This window comes from Nyctibius grandis, chromosome 4 (assembly GCF_013368605.1).
Source record: "Nyctibius grandis isolate bNycGra1 chromosome 4, bNycGra1.pri, whole genome shotgun sequence".
NCBI lineage: Eukaryota > Metazoa > Chordata > Aves > Nyctibiiformes > Nyctibiidae > Nyctibius > Nyctibius grandis.
The window spans coordinates 31,271,353-31,283,909 of NC_090661.1; the positions used below are offsets into that span (position 1 = coordinate 31,271,353).

At 40.8% G+C, this 12,557-nt stretch overlaps 1 protein-coding gene across 3 annotated transcripts in view; it reads left to right on the forward strand.

The window, feature by feature from the left end:
* MIDEAS (mitotic deacetylase associated SANT domain protein) overlaps positions 1-12,557 on the forward strand; it is a 57,385-nt gene that overhangs the window by 38,071 nt on the left and 6,757 nt on the right. For all 3 annotated transcript variants that reach the window (XM_068398867.1, XM_068398866.1, XM_068398868.1), the window contains exons 4-12: positions 466-811; positions 1,272-1,338; positions 5,634-5,776; positions 6,632-6,735; positions 8,102-8,177; positions 9,367-9,455; positions 10,610-10,759; positions 10,965-11,141; positions 11,544-11,743. In XM_068398867.1, the coding sequence (XP_068254968.1) occupies positions 466-811; positions 1,272-1,338; positions 5,634-5,776; positions 6,632-6,735; positions 8,102-8,177; positions 9,367-9,455; positions 10,610-10,759; positions 10,965-11,141; positions 11,544-11,743 (1,352 nt within the window). The remainder of the gene's footprint in view (positions 1-465; positions 812-1,271; positions 1,339-5,633; positions 5,777-6,631; positions 6,736-8,101; positions 8,178-9,366; positions 9,456-10,609; positions 10,760-10,964; positions 11,142-11,543; positions 11,744-12,557) is intronic.

The window sequence follows — 12,557 nt, forward strand, 5'->3', positions numbered from 1 at the left end:
TCAGGAGTAAAAAGGAATGTTTAGATACCAGAGAAATGGCAGACATCTAAGGAGGTTTCTCTGCATTTAAATTCTTGACTGTCTGAGACAATATTGTCTTCTGTTCTCTAATAGCTATTTGGTGTCACCCTGTATCTGTACCAGGGTTCTGCTATACTTTTATGTCCTTTTTTAAAGCTACCATGAGGTCATTATCTTTCCAACCAAAGGTTGGGCCAGAGGTATGTGTAGTTCTTGTAAAATATAAGTTCATAAGCACTCAGAGCTAGTGTTGCTATCTAATAGTTCCTGTGTCCATTCCATTCTTCTTCCTCCCTCTTTCCCTTTGTGCTAATTGCTGAGATACCCTCCAGCTGCCCTATCCAGATTTTGAGCTGCTCTGAAGGAATGGTGTCATCTCACTGAAGTTTTTCAAATGACCTGAGGTTTTAAAGTGAAATTAAGTATGTAATTTTTTTCTATTAGCATGAAGATGCTGTTCCAAAGGATGAAGCAGAGGGCTTTGCCCGGAAACCAAAGCAGCGGCCAAGACCTGAGCCACTCTTCATACCACCAAAAGCTGGCACCTTTATTGCACCACCTGTTTATTCTAACATTACTCCATATCAGAGCCACTTACGGTCACCTGTCCGTCTGGCAGATCATCCTTCAGATAGGAACTTTGAGCTACCTCCTTACACTCCTCCACCAATTCTTAGTCCAGTGAGAGAAGGATCTGGGCTATATTTTAATGCTATCCTCTCTTCAAGTGGTCATTCAGTTCCACCTCCAATGACTCCTAAAAGTGCTCACAGAACTCTGCTTAGATCAAGTAAGTTCCACATTTTCCTTCCTTTCTTGGCTAATTTATGATTAGGAACTGTGGAGTAATAGAAGGAAGATCATGACTTTAGGAGATGTGGTTATGTGGAACCGGGACTTCTTCGTGATAGTCTGGGGAGGAAATGCAATGTTCCTTCCATCTGGGCGTGCATGTTAAGATGCATTCGCAGGTAATCTGCAGCACCCCCTACTGACATTCTTAGGAATGGAAAAGTCAGTTCTTCCTCTGTAATAGATTGTCATTATCTTGAACTGAGGAGACAAGTAAATAGTTATTATTAAGACATAGATGGTGACTGGAAGGTAAGTTCTTGGTCATCTTAAACTCCTTTAGCGTATAGGTACCTTTTTTGAGAGCTGGATATCTCCGATAGATTTACAAGCTGTGTGAAGAATATATCTCAAATGTGAAGATGAGCTGTCTGAGCAGTTCTTTCTTTTCCTTGCAGATAGTTCAGAAGTTACCCCTCCGGTTCTTATGGTAGTGGGGGAAGCCACCCCAGTCAGCATTGAACCGTAAGTACCCAGTAGATTCTTAGCCTGGTAGTAAACGTGCTTCTTTTCTTCCTCCTAAACCTTCGAGCTGCTACCTGTACAGTTGATGTATCTCTTAGAAACATAAAAGCTGTTCCTATTAGTGACTCAAAATATAAATTGTCTTTATTAAAAATTATTCTATATGATCAATAATATTTGTTTGGGCAAACACACCTCGTAATTCTGGTAGTGTTAATGGCTTTCTATTACTGCTCATCTGTCTCTGAGCTGAAGTACTAATGGTTAGTTGAAGGTGAATCTGTCCTGTTTTGTTGTATACAAACACTTCTTTGTATGCTGCATGTTTGTTTTAGAGTGGGGAAATAATGCTCCTTTAGAGGAAGGCCAAAATGTAGTATGGAAAAATGTAGTTAGCTCTCACATGGACTGGTCAGATTGCAGGTTATCCATGCTGCGTGTATTAGCTGCAGTGCATCTGTGAACACGACTTTGCTCCCTCCTGGGCTAGCTTAGTCTGAAAGCACTACAACCAGTTTCATATGGTGTGTGTGGCCTGAGCTAATAAGCCTCATTAGTCTTTTTCCTGGCTGTGTGCCGGGAAAGCTCAGACAAATGTGGACCCAGCAGCTGAAGTTATGAGCTTAGGCTTGGTGCTAGTCCTGCTAAACCTGAGCAGAGTAGCAACAAAAGCAGAGTAGCAAATACCTCTGCACAGCCCTTACAAACCCTCTGGGAGTGTTATCAGCTTGAGTTCAGTGCTGTAGGACTACAGCAAGGTATTTCCAATTCATTATTATACCTAGGTTAATGAACTCTTGTGAAACCTAAACATGGAGATACGTGCATGGAAACACTCGTATGGCACAAAAACACCCACGTGGCTCTGCGTTGCTGACTCTGCAGTCAGGAATCTCTGCTCTAACTCTGCAGTGTATCCTGTAACATTTGAGATATTTAACTCAAACTCTTCCCAAATAAATATCAGGCTGCTTTTTTACTTTTTCTTCCAAAATGGCTTATATTTTAAAAATTAACTGGAGCAATTGTTGTCAATTTATTTTTTCTCACCCTTTTTGCATTCTGCCTTCCTGTTTGAAGCTGAATTTTCTGCACTTTTGGCAGCAGGGTGTCCTGGGCAAATGTTGCAGTTGTGAATGAACTCAGATTATTCTTGTCACCTTTGCAAATCCCTTTCAGGTTGAGCCCATTCATAGAAATAAGAACATTTGGTGTTCTTTAAATCTGTTTTGAAAATGGCTTATTTCATCATTTGGTTTAGATTGCTGAAGTTCATGACGTAAAGTTAGCTGCAGTTTTAGTCATGTGTGAAAATTTTCAAATTTGTTGCTGGAAATTTCAAACCATAGTAACTTAGTAATGCAAGTTGATTTCCTGTTGCCAAAAGGGATTTATGTGCAAAGAGTTGTCTTGCTATCATCTTAAGTCTTACTGAACAGATGCTCATGCAGGTAGATAGCTTTACCTCTTAACCAAGATAAAATAACAAACTGATGTCATTCTGTGTTGTCAAAGTAAACAGTCTCCTGCTCTGAAGCTAGTTTGGGACACAAAATCTCACGGATTTCCCAATGCGGTAACAGCCTCTTTATCTGTTTCCAGTTGACAGCAAAGTATCAGTTTCTGTCAGTCATCCCTTCTAGGGTGGATCAGAGTCCATTACACTTTCCTCCACTGTGCAAATGCATGCCGTAACAATAAGCGAGACTAATCGGTGAGCAGAAGACTCCACGTTACCATTGTTCTGCAGTCTGTCACAGAGTGCTGAAAGGAGGACTTATCAGGGTGTTTGTTTTGCTTTGTTTTTTAGCAAGGTCTTCCAAGTCTTGCATAAAATCTCTTGCTTTTTATTTTTGATCTGGATTGTGCTGTTTCTGTCCAAGATAATCAAGACAGGTGAAGGAAAAATGGAAAACTATATAGTGTTATAGTTTTAATAGACTTTTGTACCTGTAAAATAGACAAAACCAAGTTTTAAGGTTTTCTTGGGGTTCTTCATTCTTCATGCAGGTTCCACTTTTAGTGTGCATTTGAAATTACTTTTGAGAAGCAGATCCTGAAACAGTTACAACCATGGGCATCAGAGATGGGACATTTTCAACTGCTTTAGTTCTCTGCCCACAGCCGTGATGTGAGATGTGTAATGTCCCTATCGCTTTACCTTCGACAGGAATTGGAGATAGTGTTTTTGGAAAAATGACAGTGTATGGCAGCCTGTCTAAAACTTTCCTGCTACATCTGTCACGCTGGATGTTATCTTGTCATCACCTACTGGAAGGAAGTTAGCATCAGTCTGTGCATCTAGCAGATTCTGCTTTTCCAAGCAGGAATCCCCCTGCTATCAATGCTGCTGAATGGGTGGATGAAGTCAGAACAAGTGTGTAGTGTAGTTATCTTCTTCATCTCTTTGTTTACACACACATGAATTGTAAACCGTTTCCCTCAAGTGTGAGGAAGTAGATCTGGTTCTGCTATAGATGCAAAAGAAATAGGTTGTAAAGTCTCATTTTATGTGTGATAGAAGTCAGCCATTTGTTTTGAATGCCGGCTTTTCCAGCTCATGACATCTCATGATGCAGATGCTTACTAACAATACCAAAGTGACGTATTAGGCAGAAAAAAGGGAATGAAGGTGTTTCCTACTTCCCCTTTCATAACAGAAAACGATACCCTCTTCTTTCCCTTTGATACCAGAGTCTTCTAGGACTTCAAAACATCCTATTGGAACATTTGATAGTATCTCTCTGGGTTTCTGTATGGGTTATATGTGTTGTTTCAAGGCCTCTCCACACCTTTTCTAGACTCTAGCTTTCATAATAGACATACATGTGTCATTTCAGAATGGCAGAGGACCAGAAAAGTCTGGAGGCTGGTACCTCTCAGATGTTTCTGTTACTATTCCTTATTGTACTAGATTGTGCTTTTTCTCTGGTAATTGTGTTTTCCCTCATGCTGGGGGTAACTAGGCCAAGACTTGAGAATTATAGCAAACCTTGCCCTGGGCAGAGAGTTTTACCTTTTTTTCTAATGAAGCGACTCCAGAGTTTAATTATCTTGTGGGCACTGTCTGATCTACTCTATCAAAAAAAGAGCTTATTTCTCCATCCTTTACTATTTCAGGAGCTACTAGTATGGTGCTAGTTGACTGACATCTGAAAGAGGAACATTTTTGCATTAAGCATAGATATCTTATTTCAGGATAGGATATTTTCATTGTATTCTAAGTGGTCTGAGCAGCAGCTGTTCTCAAATATCTTGGTTTTCTGAAGGGTCTTTTTGCTAGCTTAGCTTGGACATTTCTTTCGCTCTCTCTTCTGGACCTCTGAATTGCATGCATAGTTGCTATATTACTTAGAAAGTTGTCCTTATGCAATATATTTTACACTGAGCTTGTGCAACTGCTGCTGTCTCTATGTGTTTTGCTGTTGAGATGTAGAGCAATGACAAAGGACATCCATGCTCTCACTGCTTGCTGTGCTATCGGTGTAGACCTCCAGTCTTCCATGTCTGGTAGAGCAGTCCTTCAATGGTGGTTGTTACCTACCTCCGTGCACAAAATCGTGTTTGCTAGTGCAGAGTATATTTTCTGTGGATGGTCAGTTGACAGAAAGCAAGTGTAGTGCTCTGTGGATTGCATGTTGTGAAAAATCTGTCTGCTAATTCAGAATCTAAAAGTATGAGACTGTTGCTAAAGAATGGGATTTGGTTTTGATACAGAATGAGCAATACAGCTTTCATTGTTTTATATTTTTGGTTTCAGTTGTTAAAAATAGTTTCTAGAAGATGCTAGCTTGTGTCAAGATCCTAAAGGACTGAACTTTGAGATTGATCCTGCTTTGAATGGGGAGTTGGACCAGCTAGCCTCCGGAAGTCCTTTTCAACCTAAATGATGCTATGATTCTGTAGCTATGGCTGGCAAAACGTTAATACTAGAACAGGCTCACCTATCTTATGCGTGAGGAGTAAGCTTGCCGTAAGAGAAGTCTGTATGACAACCTCTCAAAAAGTGATGATTAGTGAAAGCTAATAACTGTTCTTTGAGCAGTTATTAGGGGATCCTAATTTAAATACAATTTCAACCATTGTTAAGACAATGGAAACTGGTAATGGATGTAAAACTTCTCACCTTTTGAGTCATACTTATCAATGGAACCTACACCACCTGAAAGCTGTTTGTGTTATACACAAGAGCCTGATGCATTTCAGTTTCTTCATAATTAGTGCTTTTAGCGGAGATGGAGACTTTCTGGATATTGTAAAGGGTGCCTGACAGTTACTTGTTACCTCTTCTGCAGGCGGATAAATGTAGGAACTCGCTTTCAAGCAGAAATCCCAGCACTCCAAGACAGATCTCTGGCAGCAGTTGATGAACATAAAGCAGAGCTGGTGTGGCAACCATGGGGTGACCTGGAAACCAACAAAGTCACCCAAGAGAATGGTAAGAATGTGGAAGGCTGGTAAATAGGACTGAATTGTCACAGTTGTTGTAGGGGTAACCACGTACCTACTGTAGGCATAATTTAAAATCTTTCAGAGCTGCCAGTCAAGTGACATGTTTGAGTGGTCTTGAAAACAGTTTTAGGAGTAAAACTTGTTTATCAGGTTGCGTGTGGCAAGGTTGATAGGATTGTTTTTTTAATTGAGGTAAAATAGGACCATTTGTTACTGGTCAGGCAAAGAGCAGCCTTTTGCTCAGTGAAGCTTCCTTGTCTTTGTTAACATTTGAACGCCACATGCACTCAACTTCTGTATTTTCAAGGGGTGTTCTAGACATAATAGTATTTTGGAAAAATCAAGTTGTAGGCAGAAGTCAGGATGAGGAAGCAGGGGTTGTGGCAGCCAGTAGCAGACTTGGGGAGCTGTCTGCTGTTGGTGCACATGGGTTGTGGCATGTATAAATCCTGAAGGGAAGAGGAAGTGGGCAGGCTTGGAAGAAATCTTTCTGATGAGAGAAAAAAGGGTATTGTGAAATGGAAATTCACAACATAAGGGGGGATTCAGGAAATCTCTGAGGTGAAGGGAGATGGGAAGACATTATAGGAGGGAGGAGATTTGCAAGAAACTCCATGTGTTAATAGTGCCGCATGCAAAGTAATGTGTGATCTTGTGGTCTGATGAGTTCTTGTGTCCAAATTTGACCCCGATAAATTTGCAAGGACGTTCAACTTCTCCAAGAGTTTTGTTTTGTTATGTCTAGCCCTGCTTCAAAAGAGCTAATTAATGATGTGAATCCTGTAGGAAACTCCATTTTAATCTTCTTATCTGAATTGTTTTGGTACCTCTGTGGAAATAGTGGAAAACCTGCTAGCTGCTGCCTGCTCAAGCATTTTTCCTGGGGCGGGAACCAACCAGGAGCTGGCGCTGCATTTCTTACATGAAGCAAAGGGAAGCATTGTGGTGAGTCTTCCCAACTTTTCACCTTGATGTGGTCAAAGATGTTAATGAAGGCCAGATAACCTGTCACCTGATGAGAAGAGAGCCTTGCAAACTCCTTCCTATGCATCTAGCTCCGGCTGTTTATTGTCCCTTGGATGTCCCTAAAGTGGGCTCTGCCTGATGTACAGTGCCACATTCACTTACTATCTTGCATATTTCCACTTTGACATGTTTGGCTTTATAACAGACTGACAGTCTACCAGGGTGAGTGAGCTGAGACTGCTTAAATGAATCTTCAGTGTTGCCTTCCTGGGAAGGTGACCATGTTGGAAGGAAAAATGAGAGGCTGAGACACAAAGGGCAGTGTCTTGCTCCTCTTACTTTTGGCAGATCCGTTTAACTTCTCTGTGCGTGTCTATGGAACGGCTGTGCTGCTAATTTTATATCAGTACTGTAAGACATGAAAAACTTTCATAAATGCCCTTTGACACCCCTGGGAGGTAATATCAAAGAGCAGAGCATAGCATACGGCACAGGGCTGTCATCCTTTTATAGTTCTGTGATTGATTTAACCTGGCATAAATCAGCCCTGTGGTCAGAAGTATCCCACGCTTTTGCCTGGCTGCTTGTTTCCCATCCCCAGTAGTGTGTCAGGACTGACGCTTGTAGGACTCTATTGACCTGCATTGGAGAAGAGAACAAATAAAAAGTAATTTTTGTGTGTATGTGTTAGGTTTCTGCTAGGTAAGTTCCCAGAACCAGCCCACCATTCTGAATGCTATTGCTGGCATTAGGGAGGAGCAGGGCTGCCCCTGGCAGCTCACTGTTAAGGTGGTTTAAACTGCTAATGGAAACATGACTCCATTCTCTCCTTCCTGCTAACTTTGAAAGCACTTCCCGTTTAAATGCGAAGTAAAAAGCAGCTTGAGAGGTTTTTGGGGTTTTTTTGGTGTGGGCTGTTCTGTTTTATTTTTGAAATATTGCTTAGTTAAATGAGATAAGATCACAATGACTGGATGTTTAAGTCTGACATCAGTTAGGGTAGCGTTTTTGGGTGTGAGTATGTAACTTGGGCTTTCAGTAAATGAGAGGAAACCGCTGCATGGTCTCTGTCTATGGAATTGACTCTCTCCCACTACCATGGTGGTTGCGTTGGAAAGCATCTATTCGCAGAGACGTGAAGAGGTGCCAAGAGCTTACCACTTGCCTGTGGTACTCAAGACTCAGTGGGTAGTCAAGAATGTGATTTTAAAGTTGTCCACAATATTAAACTGTGCTATGGTTCTTTTCAGTTAGCTTGCCAGAAAGGATAGGATTAACAATTGCCTGATCTTTGTTTTAAATACCGCAAATATTAAATTTATTATTTTATTTGTGTTTATCTTAGGGAGCTTTGACCAAACTGCTACTGAAGAGGCCAGTACGATCGCCTACCCATCCTTTGGCAGATTATCACTATACAGGTTTGTTAACCAGAATAACTCTGTGCTGCCTGTCTATCGTAAAGGAATTTTTCTATCCTTTTCTGTTCTTTTGGGGAACTCTGTAACATTACAATAAGATTAAAAGACCACTCTCCTCTCTGGTAAATCAAATAATGGCTTGCCAGGAATTTTGCCTGTGCCAATAGTGACACTTTATAATGTAAGAAACACTGCATCTCTCAGAACATGTGCATGTGTGTATTTGCCTATGTGTGTGTGCTCTGATTACCTTTCTGGGCAAAAAGGAATATGATCCCTTGCACTAAGCCACAGAGAATGCAGAAGGATGGCTAGTACGTACAAGAAAGGCTGTGGTAACCTCGGAACCACAGCCTCTTTGGCATGAATTTCCAGGGTGGAGTTAAGAGGGGGTTTTATGGGAAGAGTTTTCAAGCTTGCTGAAGAAAGGTCAGCCAACTCTTGATGCCAGACAATGTTTCTGCAAAATTTAAATGCCGTGAACTGCCTTTGTAGTCTTGTACCTAGTTAGAAAATAGTCAGCTGTATGACATAACTTCAGTGATCTAGAGTGACCGTAGACACCTGAAAGACCTGGGGTAAGGTGGTAGAGAGACATCTAATAGCTGGCGCCACAAAGCACAGAAATGACATTTCTTCATTGTTACACATTCCTACTATAATGGTTGGGAAATATTACTTGAGTAATATCTATAAGGCAGGAGGAGATTCAAAAATGTGTTTATTATTAGAGGCAAGGGTGCTAGGATAGTAGGAATATTTGAGATGTAATAAATCTTCAAGTACAGTGGATTGCTGCTGAAAGAGAAGATCCTGTTCTCCTGCCTCACCATTTCCCTTGTATAAAATCTAATGATGGGGCCACCACCAAGTGTGTCTATTCACCTTGCTGTTTTGTTGGAAAACATCTTAGTTCATCTAATTGACTGGTTTTTGCAAGCTGAACTGAGTTAACCTGTGGTGATGCGTACTAGATCTAACACAAAGCAAGTTATGAGAGGAGGCTGAAGTAGAGCAGTAGGGGAGGGGTTAACAGCAGTCTGCAGTTATGCTGGATCAGGTGTGATGAGAGACTGCACCCTTTCATGTGTGTATGAGCATTATTTAAGGCAAACATGAAGAAAAAGTATGTAGAAGAGTAAACACTTGAAATTGCAAGGGCTTTGGTTGCAACTCTTTTTTTCTACAGGATCAGACAAGTGGAAAGTTGCTGAAAAAAAACTTTTCAACAAAGGCATTGCAATCTACAAGAAAGACTTTTTCTTGGTCCAAAAGCTTGTAAGTTACTACTATTTTTTTTTTTTTTTAATGACAGCAATGATACATTCTTATGCATTTGTAGAGCATTTAATACAGGGAGTTCAATCTTTATTTTTCTGAAACCTCAGTATAAAGCATTAAGTCCTGCACTCAAAAGATTTCAGAGAAATTTTGTCATGCAGCACAGCGTAAAATCTCACTAGATAGCTAGAACAATAGTGCTTGTTTTGCTGCTGTTGTTTACTTAACCCTTGTACTTACTGCATTACTTTCATTAGTCCACATTGAAGATATCACTTCTACAGGGCATATTTATAGAGTGCTGGTAATGTTCCAGTACGGCTTAAATGGCTTGCTTATAAAACTAAATAGAACCACATCCTTGCTACTGATGAAAAGACCAAAGAAGGATATGTGAATGGTGCATCCTTTAGAATCTCTCTTTCCAGTTTTCTGTGACAATGATAGTAAAAACGATCGCTCCCATCTATTTTCATGAGGTACGACACTTCAGTGGGGGGGGAATCACCGAAGTAGAGTGCAAAACGAGGAGCTGCATACATATTTCCTGAATAAATTCCCAAAAGGCATTTAAGTTGCAAAAGCCCAGAAGCTAAGAATATATTCCAAAACTTCCAGAAAAATCATTGATAGAGAATATGTAGACAGTCACAGGTCTGTACTGATAATTGTCTGCCACCATATGTGTATGAAATGCTTGTGGCCAAAATGGGAAAGGGCTGCAAACCTTCCTTTCCTTTTTTGGATCGCTATTCTGGTCTGGTCTTCTCTGAAGTGCTGCTAGAAAATAAAGCTCCTCCATAAAACTGAAAGGCTGCTCTCGAGCCTGACAGCTCAGTTGGATCATTTTGGAGGCTAAGAGGTGCATGAAGCTTACAAAGTGACAGGTTCTGTCACCTTTACATTGACCAGCTTGTCTTTGGAAAGTTGGTCTTGTATTTCTCAGTGAATAGCAGTGGCAATAGATGGGCTGTGGGATGGGGCATACAGGCAAATGTGACACAGAAAAGAAGGCCTTAACAGCAGTTGTGGTGGAATAGAGACTACTGAGGAAAGAAAAATACAAAGTGTGTTTATTGCACCTTTAGTAATTATTTATAAGCCTTCTTAAAATCATGCAATCTATTGGACTTATGTTTTTTAAACACCAGATAAAAACCAAAACAGTGGCTCAGTGTGTGGAATTCTACTACACATACAAGAAACAGGTGAAAATTGGTCGGAATGGGACCTTAATCTTTGGGGACATTGATGCTGCTAATGAGAAAACTATGAAAGATGAAGCTGAAGTTGACATCAAGGTAATTTTTAAAATTTCTTTCACCTTTTTTTTGGCAGTGGTGTGAAGCCTGATTTTGTGTGTTGTCTCATTTGCTGGTAAAATCAAAAGCAGAAACAATCTGGCCAGTGTGGAGGAGTCCAGACTCATAAACTTGCCTCCTGTGTCACATAATGACATTTACTTACAGACACCAAAATTAACAGTTCCTTTATCTTCTGGGGAAGAGTTCCCATAGGTTTGCACGTGTTGTTCCTCTCAGAAGGGACATTTACAGTGAAGAACAGGAACATGTGGAGGAGGAGGAAGAGGAGGAAGAAGATGAGGAAGAGGAAGGGTTGGATAACAGAAAGAAGAGCACAGTTCCTCTCAAAGATGAACAGACACTACAAGATGGTGTAACAGTAAGTACTGCATTGTGCATGTTGGGCTTTCTGTGCCACCTTCACTGTGCAGCTAGTTTAGAAAATACCAGGTGGACAGTTGCAGATGTAAAAAGTTTCCACCTCTAACTTCTCCCAGAGCAAGACGCTGGGCTGAGGTAGCTTAGAATATTACTAGCAACCAGACTTTGTGCTGTAGTGGGCAAACTGGGATGAGTAAGGGGAAAAAACCCCAATATAATTCTTTGTGGTGGGTGCACACATAAGACCATGATAAGAAATGTCCTGAAAATATCCTGAAGACTTTATTATTAAATAAAACCTTGGTCTGGAATAAATGAAGCACAGGAGCTCAGCCATTGTTTTTGTTCTGATGGTGGGTTTAAGTTTCAGTTTGCCTTAACTGTTCCCCTTTCTCCAAAGGCCAGTGATGCCACTATCGGGAGTCAAGAGGTGACTGTTACAGGCAGAATTGGAAGGAAGCCAAGGGAGACAACAGTGAAGCCTCGAAAGCCTATTACTGCTCCAGTGCAGAGGAGAAGGCGGAAACAGAAGATAAAATCAGATGCTACCAGTAAAACTCAGAACACAGAAAACACATTTCCATGTAAAAAATGCGGCAGGTAAGAGCAACTCAGCTTCCAGCAATAGTCACAGAATTGCAGTAGGGCATCTCCTGTGGAAGCTTATTCTCAAATGAGCTTTCCTTCTGTCTATTTAGGCCAGAGACACTGGCAATAATTTTAATGATTTATTACTGAACTAATACTTGCAGATTAGGAATTTTTACATATATTGATATTAAGATACTACTACTTGGATAATTACCTGCTGCTGACTGTTTTTCCTCAAATGGAGTGAGACACCATCTGCATTTCAACTGTGTGCAGTATCTGGTGTTAAGCTGCACTTTCAAACAGCTGCTGTATTGCCCCTCTGTAATGCCTACGTTTTTGTAATGAGTAGTTTCTATATGTTTGCTAGATCACATATTAATAACGTGGTATAGACTTACTTATGAACAGTGGTGGAGAAATACAAGACACTACCATTGTTACAGCAGCAGATATTAGGCCAGTGGGTACACGGTTGATCTGGTTAAACTTGCACCCATCTTTTGTGTCTGTAAACTATATTTGTCTTTCCTCACACAGCTCTGGTAGTTTTTGTAGGTTTGTTGCCAACAGATTCATAAATGTCAAGAAAATCAGTTCCCTATGTAAGTTGCTTAATCTTAAAACTGTAATACCAGTGGTTATCCCTTTATTTAAAAAAGGTACCGTGCTAGGGGATGGCAAGAAAATGCAGACTCCATCTAGTTACATCACCAGGGGTGTTGACAGATTCCTGCTGTGGCTGGGACTTTGCTGATCCTGCCAAGGCAGCTTGTCTTCTGTGCCCTCGGGGAGCGTGTGGTGTTGGAAAGGGCAGTGCTGT